This window comes from Gavia stellata, chromosome 2 (genome assembly GCF_030936135.1).
Source record: "Gavia stellata isolate bGavSte3 chromosome 2, bGavSte3.hap2, whole genome shotgun sequence".
NCBI lineage: Eukaryota > Metazoa > Chordata > Aves > Gaviiformes > Gaviidae > Gavia > Gavia stellata.
The window spans coordinates 92,579,315-92,597,927 of NC_082595.1; the positions used below are offsets into that span (position 1 = coordinate 92,579,315).

At 36.6% G+C, this 18,613-nt stretch overlaps 1 protein-coding gene across 4 annotated transcripts in view; it reads right to left on the reverse strand.

Annotated features, from left to right (window-relative positions):
• Positions 1-17,087, reverse strand: part of MYT1L (myelin transcription factor 1 like) — a 129,220-nt gene extending 112,133 nt beyond the window's left edge. For all 4 annotated transcript variants that reach the window (XM_059828774.1, XM_059828767.1, XM_059828758.1 and 1 more), the window contains exons 1-3: positions 17,033-17,087; positions 16,817-16,850; positions 16,455-16,517 (exon numbers count right to left, since the gene is read on the reverse strand). In XM_059828774.1, the coding sequence (XP_059684757.1) occupies positions 16,455-16,517; positions 16,817-16,850; positions 17,033-17,087 (152 nt within the window). The remainder of the gene's footprint in view (positions 1-16,454; positions 16,518-16,816; positions 16,851-17,032) is intronic.
• Between the last annotated feature and the right edge of the window lie 1,526 nt (positions 17,088-18,613).

The window sequence follows — 18,613 nt, forward strand, 5'->3', positions numbered from 1 at the left end:
GATTTAGATGTAACCCAGACACGTAAAAATGGGAACATGCAAAGCCAACGACAACTTTTGCAGTAACTCAAAGAACACTGACTTCTGCACTAACTCAAAATCCCAAAGTCCACATTTATTTCAGAAATCTAAGCTGGAAGAAAAACACTGGGAAAGAAAACCCTCTATTTTTCTACATACAGGCAAAAATGAGGTTGGCTACATTCAGCCAAATCAAAGCCGTATCTAGAGCTGCCAAGATATCCAGATTTGTGTGTGTCCTGTGTTTTCAGCCTCAGTGGTAAGGACAACTCTGTTTGCAGGTAGAGGGCAGGGCAGTTTCCAATTTATTTTTTTTTCATGATAACACGAAAAGTTCATAATCAATCATTCACCAATTTGAAAGAACATGCTACAAGAGCGCATCTATATGTTACAAAAGATCTTTGCATAATTACAATGTTTGAGTCTTGAACATGATATGAAATCTTTCTATTACAATATTTTAAATGTAATTGTTTTTAAACAATTCAGCATGCTAAGTTCAAGTATTCAAAAAGCAAGGGAAATAAACTGCTGGAAATGAAAGGTGATTCATGTAGTTATACTGTCAATCATTTAACAACACGGCTAGATACATATTAGCAGAATCAACACCCTTAAACACAGACTCGATAGATCATATTTAACAACAACACAGCAGGTCAAACTATCATTCCAGCATGTACTTAAGTATTGAGTAATAGAGCATGCTGTCATTTTATCACATCTCTAATGTAGGGCTACTATAATGAGACTATCAGCTACTGATTCCTATCACAAATACTCTTTCCATCATACACATAGATACACAACAGCACTGGCTCCCAACTTAATTTTAAGTAAGAAAGATATATGGCAGAGAATTAAGAAATACAATACAGCAATTTTCCTGTAACTATAGCAGTAAGTATCTTACTTGATCCAAAAAGCTAATGACTACAGAATATAACCAATGGAAAGGAATAATACCGTGGAGCAGCCCTCTAACACGAGACTGTCATCAGTAAACAACTGAAATTACAGAGACAAATTACAAAAACAGTGATACAAGCTGCAACCACTTCAGTGCTTATGTACCGGATTCTCACCTCCAGCATAAGCTACAGGATATCGTTCTTTGTCTTGCATGTTTGGTTAGGAGTCATTCAAGTGTGAAATATTCTAAATTCTGGTTGTTAGAGTACTGAGATGTTTAAATCTTCCTATTTTGAAAAAAAAGCAAAAAGATTGTGCCTTTCTGTAACATAGAGAAAACATGATTATTCTAAAACAGAATAATAGAAATGACAGCACTCTCTCTATTATATTACGGAGCTGCAGCTGGAATTGGTCACTTGGTAAAAATGTTAACCATTATTAATATGCATTTAGCAAACATTAATATGAAGGAACTGAAAGTTTATCCTCCACATTAATTTTTAAGGGTGCTTTCTTTCATAGTGGGCTCTGCACCAAAAAGGTTACCATAAAAATCTGTTTAACATAAAGAGGATTTCTAACATACCTTTGTCATTATACCTTCTTGAGCCTAATTTCTAGGACAAACTTTTCATACTAGCTGTTGTACCTGCCAGTTTACTACTGCATACAACGTTATAAGCACAAACTTATAACCAAGCTTTATGTTCTTTGCTCTAGATGGAGCCAAGCTATTTTAGTATTATGTAATTTTCAACAGTCATTAGACTCCCTATTAGCAGTTCCTATCAGAGATGCATTAGAGCAATCTTGGGTTCCAGACTCACACAATTCTCCTGCCCTAACTTTTACTCAGTGTGGCAGTAATGGGGCGCATCCTTCAAGAGACACAAATACAATGGCATATGTTTTTCCATCCCATGCAAGTACATGGCAGGTATTGTGGATCATTATTCTCCCCGCTGAGAAAATGCTGCTGCACACCCCTTGCCCCCTGCCATGACTTACACCCTGAAACGTGTATATTTGCTTATGCTAATAATCTACCAAACTAGTCTCCTGCTGCAGCACATAGAAGTTGCTTTGTTGTAATATCAGGGGGTCTTGCAGGTAGTATTTCCACTCAGATACAAACTCACCTATCGTAAAGATACTGGTTCAAGCTTTTGGCAGACTCAGAGAACAAAACTGTATCTCTTATGTTCAGTTCATTTTTTTTCACCTTTTTTTTTTTTCTTGATTAGAAGAATTAGAAATACTCTGGTCTAAAAATGAAAGCTTACCTACTGACTTAATCACATGACTCCAAAGGACAGATATCTAGATATGGGCCTAAAAGGCTTTGCCTTAATCTGGCCTTTTTTGATATATTTGATGAAAGGAAGGATGTCTGTTCAGGCAAAAAAAAAAAAAAAAAAATCTAACTGAATTCCATCACATTCTAGTCCAGAATATGAGGCTCCAACTTGACTCATACCACGATTAAAAAAAAAATACTACTGTATATAATGTTACTTTTTATAGCTGACAGTGAGTTCTATCACACTGTAGAAGAGTCTCTGAAGGAAAATGAAAATAGCCTTCCAAGGGAGTGGAAGCCCCACACAGCATGATTTAAATGTGGCAGCTGGGTTGTGGGTGGAAATGGCGGTTTCCATTGAAAATCTGCTGCCAATATACCTCCTATGGCTAGATTTCACAGGGAAATGTGGCAGTTATCCCTCTCTGAAGTTCAGCTGCTCAGTTTTAAAGATGCACAGACAGGAAAGGTAGCAAGGGTTAAAGATTGAATACCGAAAGGTCCAGAACGATGTACTGTCCAGGGACTAAAGGATAAAATTGGGAAATGGCTGGAAGTACAAGTGTGTAACAGGAAGATGGCAAGAAGCGGAACAGATTCTTTAGTTTTATAAGATGAAAGGCAACTTTTTAGAAAGTGCATGCCACTTCAAAGACTACTTTTAATTTTTTGAATAGTTTGAGGCATTCGATGCTTAACTCTTATGTCTCATTGAAAGTTGGTTAGCAATGTGTTAGTCAGTTTTAAAAATGGTCCTATATATTTGGGGCACAGACCTATAATGGGAACAGTTGTGTCAACATTAAATGTCATCACACTTAACTTTAAAGTACTTAAGTTTAGATGACTAAGTTCCTTAGTGAATAAATTCCCCAATGGTAATATATAGGCATATAAGCATGAGAGTCACTATAGCAAGCATGTTGACTGTGGTATATCTACACTAAGCAATATGAAGTACCATGGAAAGAATGCTTCCAAAATCACTTCTCTCTTTCTTGTTGACGTCTGCATCTACTTGTAACTCTGACTTAGGCATTATCTTGAAAATATGACTCATAATCCAAAAAGACACTTTCCGATGCAGGTACAAAAATCATGTCTGTGGTATGGATGGCTACTTTATTGCTCTCTGGTTTGATACAGACAGTGTGGTACTGTTCTCTGCCTTTTTTTTTAATCAACTCAGGTTGAAACAATTGTCAAAAAAATGGAAGACCCTTTCTTTTTTTTTCTTTTTTTTTGGAACCCAATCAACCTGTTATGACTCCAAATCTCGTTCCTTCAATCATTAAACTAGTTTTTCTCCCTCTCTGTTCTCTGTAGAAAACCTCACCCTCCTTTCTGTCCACAGGCCTGGCTTCAACAGCCTTGACAGAAGACTCATCCTAGTCAGTCTTCGCTTGTCACCCTTTTGGTACGGCTCTGGCTTGGGAATTAACAATGTGCTTGGGCCCACTCAGGCTGATGGAGAAAGCAAAGCAGTATGTTGGTTCCTGAGGTAGCATTCTCATTGCTGGTCCAGGGTGTACCACTATCACAAAATTTTTCAGTGAAAGGGGATGTGACTGCTATGCTGTCTGTAGAAATCAGCGCTGTCCCTGCATGTTCGTGTGAGCAGAGAATGCCTGCTGTGCCTACTGGATCAGAGGATGCTGGTAAAAGTACACGCAGTCTGCAAATCTCAAACATTCCGGCATGTAGAAAGCACTAGGCAGCACAGCTTAGCTAAGCTGGCAGCACCTTTGGGCATACATAAATAGGCTTTCTGTTACAAGTTTGATCAACTACAGATTCGGCATTTTTGTGGATCCTTCTCTTGGAGTTCAGTACCTAAGCTCTTTTATGTTGTACTCTAGAAGCTTGTGCTTATATTCTGGTTTAGGTGACTAAATGCTTTTTGTGAAAATCACAGATGCAGAAATTTAATGGTGGAAAACTTTTTTCTCTCATTCTCTAATTAACAGGTTAATGTACTAAACAGAAGGTGAGCCAGGTATCAGAAGGCATTTTAGCATCCGTAATACCTAGAGGGATTTGAAGGTAGGGATGATAACCTGCATAGGTATGATGTCACTTTAAATTATCTGATATCATGCAAAGTTATATTGTAATGTAGCCAGTAGGTAAATCTTTCCTGACTCTGCATCAGATGATTCTGTATTTCCTTACAGCTTAAAAATTAGGAAGTTTGGTATCTTTTCTGTTTTTCAGATCAGCCAATAAATTTTTGTCTTCCTGGTAAGTTCTTTTTTTTACAGACTTTTAAAGCAACATAATGACAAACTGCTCTGGCGTAAGAGTAATGAAATTATATACCTGCTTACACAAGAGATCAGTTTGATCCACAGTATACATTAAAAAAAAAAAAAATTGCTACTAGCAAATCTTAACTAATCATGATAGTTCTGTTGTAGTTCTACCCGAGCTGTCCACTAGACTGTGATTTCTAAATCTGACTGACTACTATAATTTTCAATGAACAATCAAAATTATAGTACCTAGAAAAAGCTAAATGTTTTCTCTGTTTTATAGTTTTGCTTAAATTCTGACATTTTAAATAAGTGGTTCTACTCTCAGTCAATGCCATTTTAACTGTTCAGTCCTTCCTCCTACATCCTTTTAATAACATAACTGGAAGCAGCAAGCTTGACTGCTAAGATATGAAGTTAACACAGTAGTCAGAATTTATTTGCATTCTTTCTAAAATGGTATTTGTTTCATAACTCTGACTCAGTTTGTGAGTCCATCTTTCTCTGTGATGTCTTTAGGTCTCACAAGCTAAGCAAAGCCAGGCCACGTCAGTTCTGAGTATGTCAGTATTTCTAAGGAATACCTAGGTGCTGCAGAGACAGTACTGTGACACAGAAAGTAGTACACTTTCCTTGCCAGTAGCACTTAAACAAATTCTTAGCTCGCCACTGTGGAAGGGACAGAAGACTATAAAGCTGGTAAACCCTTATGTCACATGGAACTAAAAAGAAGAGCTAAGTGCCTGTGTTTTAAGAACCAGAAATGTTAATTCCAAAGCCCTGCTCAAAATAAAGTCATGCAACTACAGTCTGTCAGAATTATTCCCACATTTTCAGACAGATAAACAATCTTTTTTTTTTTTTTTATTTTCCATCCCAAACTGCCATGCACGATAAATGTGCGCTGGTAAAAAGTCGTTGTGACCAGTCTTGTAAGTCAATGTGCTATTGTGAATGTATCACAACATCATAAGCAATATGACCTCTGGTGTCATTTGAAATAAAATACTTAACATCACAAAATGCACTGAGGCTTCTGTGTTAACATTTGTGAAATGTTTTAAAATTAACAGTTGAAAAAGCTTTATGAGGATGAAATACAGTTACCATAGTAAATTGGCTGCAGAGCAGCCATCCATCTAGTCGGGACTTTGCGTCTTCTACTTCCTTTCACAAAGTATGGGATATCCAGAGAATTCTCTGAGAGACAGGTTTCAAAACCATTTTTTTTGTTTGGTGGCTACTGACATGCAAACATCTGTAAGACTCATGTCAGAGAATATTCATCATATATGTCATGATATATGATATATCCTCTTGTTTGAGATGACTGTTTGCTTGTCCCCTTCTCCTGAAGTAGTCCTTATGGTTACTAAGAACCAACGAACCATTAATCCTCATTGATCATCCTACAAGAAACCATGCCCAAGCAAGATCTACATTAAACAGTCTATCAGTAATTCTAGCACATTATTTTTATTGTCCCTGCAAATACCCAATAATAAGAAATCATTTGCTAATCTTTGTATAACTGAACTTTTAATATAAGAAAGATGGTCTAAAGCAAAAGGCACTGGAGTAGAATTCAGAGGTGTGACTCAACTTCTGGCTGTGACGCAAATTTCTTGTGTGGTAGCAGAGAGTTACGAACTGCTAGTTTACCAAGGGAGCAAATGTATTACAGCTCTCGGTTTCTATGCATAGCTGCACAGTGAAATTCTAATATCCAAGTGAGGTATGTCTGCTCCTCTTCTAATACCTAGGGACATGTAGGCACTTAACACACAGCAGAATTTAGACACTGTTATCCGGACTGGAGGAAGATATTTCCTGTAGTAGGGGATTCCTGCTCTGAGAATTAATCACCTTAAGCCTTCTTTTTTCTTACAGAAACCGAGATGAACTCAGTCTTTTGACTAGGAGATGGTCAGAGGAGGAATCATAATCCCAGCTTTAGCCATTATCTAATCTAGAACATACAGAAATGTGTGAGAAACTAGTGTTTAATATCCTCTTTTGCCAGGGTAACTGAAGCTTCATTTTACACCTCTCAGAAGACTGCTTGCTCATGAGGTTTTACAGTAATCTGAGTTGAGAGTGCCCACTTCTCTAATACTTCATGCAAAAGTAAACATTCATATGTTCTTTGCTCCCGGTGAAGGATTCATTCCATTCCTCTCTGAAATTACTGTCTGTCTTCTCTATGAAGTGCTAATGCTGGGACTGTAAATAGGGTTCTTCTCTCTCCAAGTAACTGCTCAAAGTTACAAAATTATAACCTTCCCACTTCCTTTTGGATATATTATTGTCCATAAAACAAGAACAGCTCAAGAAAAGAGAATACAAGCATCCTGACATCTTAACTTCTTTATAGTCAATGCAAGTTCCCAGAAAATGGGAGAAACATGTCCTAACTCCTATTTGCAAAGAATAAAACAGTGTATGAGTGCCATGTTTGTATAGATCACAAATTGGAGGACTTGAAAAACACTGAAACAAGCAGATAAGAGATTAGAAATGTAGTAACTATGCCATGTACTTAGTATGACATAGGTATCAAGGTGCCCAAATAATAAATGTTTTCTGGCAGAACACTAGAAATTTGGACAAACTTAATGTTAAAAGTAGTTTTACTTTGACTTCAGAGTTAGACAGAAAATAAGGGAGGGATGATGAGGGTCCACACTTTGGTCTGGGTGACTTAAAGCAGAAGTGAAATGCATGTAAGTTTTTAGCTCTAGCCTTTATTCTGAACACTTATTGCCCATTCACAAAGAATAGGTAAGATTTTCTCATGGAGACATTATGAGGGTGTATAGCAGGTGCATATCATTGGTGAATTTCTTTCACGAGTATTGCTTGGACAGAAAGCATTCATTCACTACTTGTTCATCCAATTTAGTGGCCTGCTCATTACTTTAAATAAAAAAATTGATGGCAGAGAAATCTGTCCTGGCCCCAGGGAACTAGACTTAAAAAATCTGTTTTAAATGGCTGATATTGGCATTTAAAGCCAATCATATCCTGTCCTGTCTCATTTGGCTTTATAGTATTACAAATTTTATCATAAATCATAGATTTAAGACACGGGCCTAACTTCAAATACAGGAATATTTTCTCTTAGGCATTATACTTTTTCTGCACTCTTCCATGCATACTTACAGTGTGGCGCTGCTGGTTCTTGCAAATAATGAAAGGACATTAGGCTCTGCAATCCCTTTTCATGTAATCAGTAAGCTTCACAATTTTCTTGGGAAGGTGATTCAGGTGAGTAACCAGGAAACTAACTTGGTAGGTCCACTCATCTGGGTGAAGTTATCGCCATTTACAGTGTCCTAAGCTGTATAGTGCTGAGGAAGTCTTCAGGAGCTATCTATCCCCTGAGCATTTGATTCTGTACTGTGGATGCATTTATTTAGATTTCTTATTGTCATCACAGATGGCTCAGGAGTACCTCTCCTTTCCCTGTCCTGAGCTGACACCACTAGAAGCAGTACTTCACATCACCCACTAATAAGAAGTGATGTCTTTGAAAGCGCTGTCTCAACTTATTGAAAAATTTCAATAAAAGTCTTTAAAGACACATCATAGTGTATTTTTAGGGGGAAAAAATATCCACCAAACTATTCTTTTTTCTCTTTTTTCCTACAACCTTGTTTTTGTTTTCTCACTGCTTTACTTTTTTGTGCCTTATTTCTCTCCTGTTTCTACATATACATCTATGTGGATTTTTCTGCTAGCGTGGTCTAGTGATTTAGAACATGCAAAAGGTAGATGGACCTTGGTTTCTGGTTCCTTCATACTTGAGTTGATTTCTTGTTTTATTCATATTCTTTTGCTAGGCCAGGTGATACTTAGGGTGCCTGATCTCATAAAATTTGAATTTGAAAGAAAAAGATAACTACAAGTTTATTTACTTATGTGATTTCCCCTATCCCTTTTTGATGATTCTAGCAGAGTTCAGTTCATTTTCACTGAGGTGGAGAGTAAGGTGCAGGGCAATGCTAGTCTCTGATAGCATGGGTGCCACCTATGGATAGAACTTCTTCAAAGTCATCTACGTTATTTGTGTTGGTGTGGACACTGGAGCAAGGAATAAGATGGGGTTCCCTGTCTATGCAGCTGCCAATATTCACCAGTAAATTCTCCTGTCTCCAAAGCCCTGACTTGGGATGCTCTAATCCACAGGACATTTTTCAACTGCATACACAGTAGCTATGCTGCTGGTCAGAAGAACTGTTGGTAGGAGGATGCAAGTAGCTCCATAGTACCCTAAACCCAGTGCACAATGTTGTTCATGGCTTTTCTGGTTTAGTGTAAGGCTAATAACCATGACTGCATTGTCACTAAAATACAGATGTCTTAAATACTCCCAACTTTTTAAACCTCAGAATCAATATTTTTACAGAATGTTGTAGAAGTAATTCACAAAATATGAAACCGGGAAACTAGAGTTGACTCTAAGTGTAAAATTGTCTTATCATTACAAATCAGTTAATTTTACTCTATCCTCCAGAAAAATGTTTTGATCTAAAAAGCACTGAAATGTAAGGTTAGACTTCCTCTGACATCAACTGTCATTTAACATATCTTTACTTAAATACCAGATAAATATCAGAGACAGAGTTTTGGGCCCCATGTTTGTAATAAACCCCCATATATGCTTCTATCTTTACATCTTAAGATGCCTGAAATTCTGTTTACAAGTGGGGAAACAGAGGCATAGGGAGATGAAATGTCTTGCCCATCACATGCAAATCAACTCTGTAGATCCTCTTTTCCATTATGAAAAGCACAAATTATTCAACCTCAAACAATTTATTTCTCTCCTAAGAGAACACAATGTTCTCAGCAAAGCTACCAGGCCAACCAAATAAATTTCCCATAGGCAAAGGAAAAAATGTGTATTGCTACTTCCAGGATCTTGTTGGGGAAATTATCTCCCCACTGTTACTGGATGTTCTAGTCTTTCTTTCTTTTTCTTTCTTGTTTTTTTTAATTTTCTTTCCCATACTTTCTGCATGGTCTTCATTTATTTTGTGGCTGATGGCAACATCTCCAGACAGATCCTTCCACAGAAAACACTGTGGCTGCAGCATGAGAAATATGCCCAGGACCTGCCATTTGTAAGAAAATGAGCATATCATTTCAGCAACATACAAGCCTGGGGACCCACTGCAGAAAGCGCATCCCAAATCTGCTGTTCGTTGTTGCTGCACAGTCAGCACTCTCCATGCTCCTGCCTCTGATTTTATTCCCCCACCACCACCACCCTTTATTAGGCTAGTACTCCTGGCACATACAGATCCTGCAACTTGCTGCCACTGAAATTGTTATTCCCAATCCAGATGGTGGTAGGAGGAATTGAACTGTGGTTCTTTCTATAGTCACCTCTAGACAATGGCCACTAGCAGGCAGAGCCACATGCCAATTGCTGGTGTATATTTGGTTGACGTTTCAGACCCAACTTTGCACCTTTCTAATCGTTAATCAACAATAAGACAAAGGATATATTGCTGAATCCAGACAGCAACCAATACAGACCTCTAATACATTATGGATTCTCTGTCAGCACATTTATTTATTGTTTGCAGTGTTCTGTTTGAAAATCCCTATGCTCTTTCACTTATTTATTTACTTATTTACTTACTTATTTCTCCTTAACTGGATTTAACAAAGCAGTGAAGCTTCATTTATTAACATTTTTTACAAACCCTGAATGGTGGATTACTTTATATAGAATACATCTATAATATTATTCTTGGTATTTACCACAACGTACCAAAATCTTTAGAAAATATACCACTAAATGAAATAGAATTAAATTGCATAGGCAGTGTCAGAGTATAGTTTTTCCTCAGGCAAATATCCAGTGAATCATTTTATCATTATTTAACACTATAATAAAGTTTGTCTATCAGCTTAGAGATAAATTAGTATACATTTGTCTATATTTCCACTGTTTAGCGGGATTTTTCACAGTATCATAAAAGCAAGCAACAAGAAGGACCTCACTGTTCTGTGGTTAGGCTTTAACACAAATGCATCAGTGGACCTCAGGTTCTGCACAGCGTGCAACTGTGCTCTGCTATCAAATTAATGTTAAAATATGTATGTCCTGGCTTCTGATTTATAATATCGTTGACAAATAGTAAAAAGGACAGGCATGCCATAAAGTTTATGGACAGAGTGATGGCATGCACAATGATGTCTCATAAAGAATAAAGGGGGAAAAGTTATTTATTCTTGTGGATTCAAGAACTAAAAAACAGATAGACTGGCTGCATGCACAGAATTTTTCATAAATATCCCACAGTGCACCCTGTTGTACAGCAGCCATACATTAATTAGAGCATTCAGCAGACACTGCAATGTGTTACACTCACCCAAGTGAATCTTCATTTTTCACATGCAGGGCCTTACTAATTAAAATCAGCTTTGCAATTAAATGTGGAAAATTGTGTTAAACTTTCAAGCGTTGTTTAGAAAAAATGTATTTATTTTTAGCGTATTTTATTTTGATGCAAATGAATTCTCCATCAAAGTGAAACCAATAAAAGGGAGGTATGAGGATTTCTCTTTTTTGTATTATAGATGCTCCTCTCAGTTGCAAGTTGCAATGCTCCACTATCTTTCTGCCAGTACCTGGCCCTGTTCCAATGCTTTTAGTGAGTGCTATCTGTCAAGGCATGAATAATACAGCCCCTAGGCTGTCGGCAGAATCCAAATGAGGCATACATCAGGAAGCAAGCACTCGACTTTAGCTCCAGAACATGCTCCTGTGAAGACAGGCAATTATTCACCCACGGCTGCAGCCATGGCAATCAAACTGGTGGGTGAAAAGGTATATGAAATGAAAAAATTTGAATAAGAAATATGGCACAACAAGCCACAGCAATTCAATAATTTTCTAATAAGAGAGAGACATTTGAGTCTTTTAATTTCAAAGTTTGGGAGCCTGAATTATTTCACTCACTCTGTTCAAAAATATAGATGACTAAACTACAGTATATAATGTCAAGGCAATACAAGGGTATGTGGGGCTTTTCCTAATCAAAACAGCAATGCTAAACTCTAAGGTATTTATAAATTCAAATAAATCTGTTGTATGAAGTGCTTAAAAATTAAAAGATGGACAAAACAATTGTATCTGTATAATGTAATAGAAACAGAGACAGCCTAGTAAAGCAACAAAGAACTGGTTGATACCGAGAAATTTGGTGGAAAATTAAAATGCAATATATTTTATAAGTTTAGGGTCAATTCATACATTATAGATCCAAACATTATTTTATGACCCCTCTTCATTTCTGACACTCGCTTCTTTTTGCAAGACATTGTATCAGTTATAAATGAAAAAAAAAAAATCCCTTACAAATGCAATATGAACTGAAGAAAAGGCATGCAAAAATCCTTGGTAGATGAAATGGTTAAGTTGGTTTATTTCATCTAAATTCTTATTTTCAGCAATCAAATTGAAATTCATGATATAGCAAGAGCTCTATCAGTATTTCCATTTTAAATCTGAAGGGTTTATCATTTAGCCTTAACAATTCATCCTTCACTGAAATTTGATGTGTATTGTTTCAGGCTAAGATTGTGTTTTGCTTTAATTTCTATACGATGGCTTTATATGCTTTAAAATATGCACTGATATATGCATTAAAAGAATCCTAAGCTAATATACATTGTGCCACGCTACCAGCTTAAGATTTTTTTTAGGGCTCTTATTTGTTAGAATGTGTTTCATTCTGAAGCATGTGGTATTTGGCAAGTGATTAATCCATTACAGAATCTAATTGCTTTTATTACTTGAGAAAAATATTAAACTATGATGTTAAGAAGCTTTTAAAATAAGCCATTGCATGTAACCAGTATTTTTTTAATGGAATCTAGTTAGGATTTTTATGATGTGTCTACATACCTATTTACACGGCAAACCATTGGCATCTATTTGGTATATGATGCGTTTTTGAAAAAATGCTAAATGCATAGCAAGACAGTAGGGTGTAATATTTCTAAAACCGTCATTCACATCTACTCAGTAAATAACATAGGCCAGTTTGCGCTCAGTTACTCTAGAGTAACTATGGGATTTGCACCTGCAGAACTTAGACCAGAAACTGGACTAGCTTTTACATTTATATTTGTATACAAAGAATGTGAATCCTGTTGTCTTTAATGTTGATTAATGAAACTGGCAAAGTTCCTACTAATAGCAATGAAAGAACACTCGAATCTATGTTTTTTCTTCAGGCACTTAGCTGACAGACATCCTGAAAACACAGTTCTGGGAACACTCTTCTGGTGTGGTTTGAGTAACTCTACGTATGTACCCAGATGGATCATTCAGAGCTAAAAGTATTCAAGGATCTGGACCAAGCTTATTGTTCAAAATTAATTCACAGCTCTGAATGTATAAGAGTACTGTTCATTATGATGCTGCTATGCACAATGGACCTGAAGAGCTACCAAGTGAATAAAATAAACAGCATCAGGAGCATGGCCCAGGGACAGACTCTGGTTTTCAGTCCTAAGATTTGAATTCTTTTCTTGTCTCCACCACTACCTGAACGTGTCTATGGCTTACTTTCTTGTTTTCTTTTTGTTTTCAGATCTTTCACAACCTTTGTTTTTCTTTTTATTTTTTAGGACCTGATACTGCAAAGATACATGCATTTCTTTAACTGCATGATCTATGAGTAGTTCAGTTGGCCTCAGATGCCTGGAAACATAAACAACAGGTACTGAAGACCTATCTGTGTAAACTCTAATATCTAGGCACTGCCTCATGCTGTGCATCATAGACAGTGCTGGAGGGTCCATGATAGCTTCGGGTTTGTAGGTATTACTAAAATACAAAAAAAAAAAAAAAAAAAAGAGATGAGCCTGCTCTGAAGAAGGTAGGCACACCACCTAAATTTGGACACTTACCCTCAGTGCCCAAACTGGGATGCTAATCTTGCCAAACTTTCTGTGCAGTCACTGGAAAGAGGTGCTTTCGCCAAGTTAATTTATAGATCCTAGCATCCTGCCCTAAAGTGCCCTGCAGAAAAGCCTGTCCTTCTTAGCTGTCTATTAGCATGCCCGACTAACAAGCTAAAATTAAGCACCAAACTTATGAGCTGAGAGCAAAATACCAACTAAGTCACGCAAGGTTTCACTTCAAACTAAGATTTGACACAAAGGAAAAATCAAAAAGATGGAAATGACACAACAAGCTGTTACCACTGTTACCCTAACTAGTACCAGTCTTGTGTTTTCATACACCTCAAAGGAAACATCAATGACATATAAGGCCTGCTTGTTTCCCTAGCTAACCCTAACATTGCAGCTCTTTGATAATTAAAAACACAATTGGGGTACAAAACATATGATAAAACCCTCCTTTAACTTCAACATGCAGCAGAACAACATTTCATCCCCTGTATCTGTCTGAAAATTTGAAAGGATCTGTTAATTTCAGTTCCAGTTTAATGTAACATCTGAACGTGGTTTTCACTTTCACATTGCTATTACAAGAATAAAATGACAGTTAAAAAAACCCTCTGAAATTCCAGAGACTTCAAGACGTTATAGAAGAAATAGAATTCTGGAGAGCTCTGACTACATCTAGTGGAAGCAAATACATTTCATTCCTAATAATGAACAGGTCTGATATTGTGAATGGAAAGGTCTTAACCTCATTAAAATGTTCTGTAGGCCTAAACAGAATTGAATTAAGCATCAGCTGAGATATGCAATTCCCTGAACACATCAAATTTTTAAGACAGTCTGATTTCCTTGGAAGAAACGTCTGAGGGTCTTTCCCACCCAAATAGCAAAATAGAAAAAAGAAAAAGATAAATTCCTCCAGAATCTTTCAAAAACTTAAATTTGGTTGGACTAGATAAAAAAATTACTGCTCTTTTAGAAAATAGTAATTTGTAAATTTGTAAAATTGTAAAACTCAACAAAGAACTTTGTGTTTTTACACTAAATAAGACGTATTGGTTAAATATATTTTGATTAGTGGCTTGGCAATCATGGTGACAAGAAAACATTAAAAACCCACAAATTCTTTAGCGAGTAAAAAGAAAAGGAATTTTTGATGTGTTTCCAATTTTTATTCTTTGCGCATTGGCCCAAAATTTCATTTAATTAACAGCTCTGAGATTCAGTCTGTTCATGTACTGACATACCAGAATCATGTCAAGAAAGCAAAATATGGAATTAACATCTCAAAACTGCATGTAATCTTTCCAAACCTCACACCTATTCCTTCCCCCTCCCCTAAAAGGGTGATTTTACACAAACACAGACACATAGATCGAAATTGGAGCAATTCGGAAGAAAAGTCTGATTTTTTTTTCAGCTAAAGAGTTTTTTTCTGTATGTTTCAAGACTTTAGTTTTTGAAATCTGCATGCAAATCCCATGAAGTAGAAAGAAGTGTACCTAGTTACAATCTTGTAACTAGAAAAGACATTATAATCATGTCATTTAACTGTTGACTGCTCGTGAAATTTGTGAGGGAAAAGAAGGATTTGGTGCCATTCATTAATTACTGATGAAGCTTGTATTTACGTGAAGAAAATGGACAAAAGAAAACCATGGTTTGAAATGAGAAGTCACAAGTGAATTTAAGAAGAATTATTTGAGAATAATTTAAGAAGAATTATTTTAGTTACTTTTCCTGAATCAGTGTTCCAATCTAACCAAATCCTTCAAATAACCACAAAAATGTTACTACTTTTATGAGTGAAAAAAAGATTAGGAAAAGAAATTTGAATATAATTATTTTATGGTTCAGATTGTTTAAATATAATTCAAAAGAACATCACTTTTGTTGATCTAATTTTGAAAGTATTTTCTGGACTTGTCCCTAACCTTCATACACTGTTAAGGAAAAAGGGACGTGAGTGGACTAAGTGGCACTGAGTTGACTGACATATCACTGATATCTTTTCCTGTTTCGAATAAATGCCTTAACCACAAATGTATAATTTCAATTTAATTCATAAAAAACCCATATGCCCTCACTACAAAGCATTTATCAGGTTTGGTGTGAAATATGTGTTCTTATAAAGACCACAAATGCTTTAAAACCTGAAAAATTCAAGAATTAAAAAAATCTTAACAGTTTCAGAAGAATTTAACACTGGTTTGAACACCTCCCTCTATTCAGAAGAGAGGTGGCCAAAATATCAGCCATTTTGTCTCCTACAATGAGCTGCTGTGTAAAATATATTAAATGAAATGCACAGCACGTGAGAAAAATTTTTGTATCCTAGAGCTGTTAAATTTTAAAAATATTGCACAAGAAATTAATGGACAAGTGATTCAGGAAAGGAATGCTGTTTATACAGATGTACAACACTATTGAACATTGACATTGCAGACACAGAAGTGTAAAGTTTGAGCTCTAATTTGAAGCATGTGTAGTACGTGTAACATATACTACTTTGATATATTATTAAAAATGAGCAGCTAAAACATTTTCTTAAAGGAGATGTCTCCACATATCATGGTTTAGAAACTGAAGTAAAGGTATTTATAACTCTAATATAACATTTGAACCCCGAAGTCTTATTATCACTGATTTGTTTTAGGCTTTGACCTTTGAATCTAACCTGATCATTGAACTTAAAATGTTCAGAAGCTCATTTTCATTCAGTTATAAAATACACAAAATAACAGAAGCCACACTGGCACCAACATGTCACTAGAGTCAAATTTTAATTTGCAACACATGAGCAAGTGAATTATATGCAAAAATCGACAGAAGATTGACAATGAGAACAAGTTTCCTCAGCAAAAATGCGAGCTGGATTTTGTGTGACATTGAGAAAGGAAAAAAAGTTAATCCGAATGGCTTCTAGAATGTCTAATTGCTAATTTTTAACAGTTTGGTTTATCAAGGTCATGCCAGCTAACTTGTTTACCAAATCTCTTCACTAAATTATGAAAAATTACAGATATTACCTTCTGTGCCTTGCATATTTGCCACTAACATGACCACTGCCATCACAGCCAGGCGTGGGACAGCTGCAAAAGAGAGTGAATTAATTATATAGGTGCTGGTGTGCTGCAGAAAGATTATACTAAAAGCAGGCAGTAGGTATTACAGAAATGGAGGACAACAAAGACAGAAAGAGAAATCAAATAACTGAAGGGATAAAAAAAGAGGGGATGCTTTTTATTAGCAAGTCTTGAGGGAATTAATTTCATCAGTGCAGCAGGGCATGAGCAAACCACCAATGAACTTGAAAGTGCATTATACCCATTAAAAGGCATGAATTTTCTAAATTGCTAATGGGGATACATTTTACACTCAGAGCACTAACCTGAACAGCTCTTGTATGGCTGGTTCCACGGGAACTGCAGAGAGATGGAAAATATATAAAAATTTATCATCTATTACAAGTACCCCTCTTCTACAGAAAATTACCAGAAAGGTTGTGTAAAAGCAAGGGTCAGAATGAATCGTGCAAAGAGATTCTGGAGGATGAAGGTCACCCTGAGCGGGGGCCTTGAGTGATTTACTGAAGCAAGAGACGTACCTCGAACACCTTTGGAGCGTGTGCGATGGCGCTTCTCGTCTGCATCCACCTCCATCTGGGAATAGATTAGCAGGCAGTCAATGTTCTTATCCTGCATGCACAGACTATCAATGCACAGACTGATACAGTCTCTCACACAATTTATTGACACTATTTTAATTCCATTTTATCCTGTAAGGGAAAGTCCACCTTACAGGGGATTTTTAGGATCTTTATGTTTATTTAAAACCAGAAAATGCGGTAATTTCTGCTTTAACTAGTCTGTTTGCATGCCCTGCTTTCATAGCAAATTGTGTGCAACTAAGTGCTGGTTCCTCTTTTCAAAGGGATATTTCTGACATAAAACCCTGATTACTCCCATATATTTTGAAATGAGGATTCGACAGATTTCTATACAATTTAAAACTAAAGTCAAGGGGTGGCACACCATAGGTCCCTTTCTAACCAAATATTTTGCAGTGGGAAAGAGAGGAAGGAATAATGACTGAAAAGGAGATAGAGTCATCATTAGAACTTCAGAGATTTCATGTTACTTAATATGGCATGACAACCTTTACCAATGTGTTTCATTGTTTGGACGTGTTTTTCAAGTTTCGGGAATGGGCTCACTTGCTACCTACGGCTAAATCTTTACGTTCATTTTATAATCAGCAGGCCTATCCAATGTAGCTTTTTTTGCAGTAATAAATATAAAGCAGTCAGCAGTCTTAAATATTTACCATACAGGGGCAGGGAGGGCTGCAGATTAGACCTCGGAAAGTATCATAAACATGGATCTAGAGTAGTTACCACAGGGCCACATGGTTTCTTCTGATCTTCCATGTACTATTGTCACTAGACTTTCAAAGCTAAACTGCATAGGCTAGCTAGAGCTTACGATTTTGTACAACACAAGCAGATTGCACTGAACTATGTTGAGAGACTGTGTCAGGGAAAATATATGCAGTATGTGTATCATCAGCTCCTTTGGATGAGGAAGAACGAGATGGCAAGATGGATCTACAGCGGTTCCTACATAGAGATGATATTGTAATGGTCAGGAAGCACAGAAATCAACCACAGGGCTCTAGCTCCGCCAGGAAAAAGAAAAAGAATCAGTCACTGGTTTATAGCAATATCCTTGATACCTGGTTAAGAATGTCACATATCTCATGCAAAAACATGGAAACAGGTCCAAGTGACTTGCAGTTAACCCTTTAATCACCTCGCTTTCTTTGGTCAGTACCTTAACACAAATGATGTGGGACATAACTAACAAGGAAGAAATCAAAGGATGTTTTTACAGAGCTCCCTTAACTCATTATAATATCAGGAGGAAAGAGTCAGTACAACAAAATTTGTGGGTCACAGGGATTTGGTGGAAAGAAAGGGCCATTCTCACAAGGCTCTGTGCTACTGACACAGTTCTGCTCCTTGGTAGTCATCATCTGGCTCCTGGTAGTTTGATTTATTCCACACTAAAGGGATGATCTTCTAAGATAAACAGGTATCGCAAAAGCTAATACAGCACCAGCCTCTATTAGGGGGCTTCAGTGCAGTCTTCTGATGAGGACCTCTGCATCACTTTGAGCACATCACTTA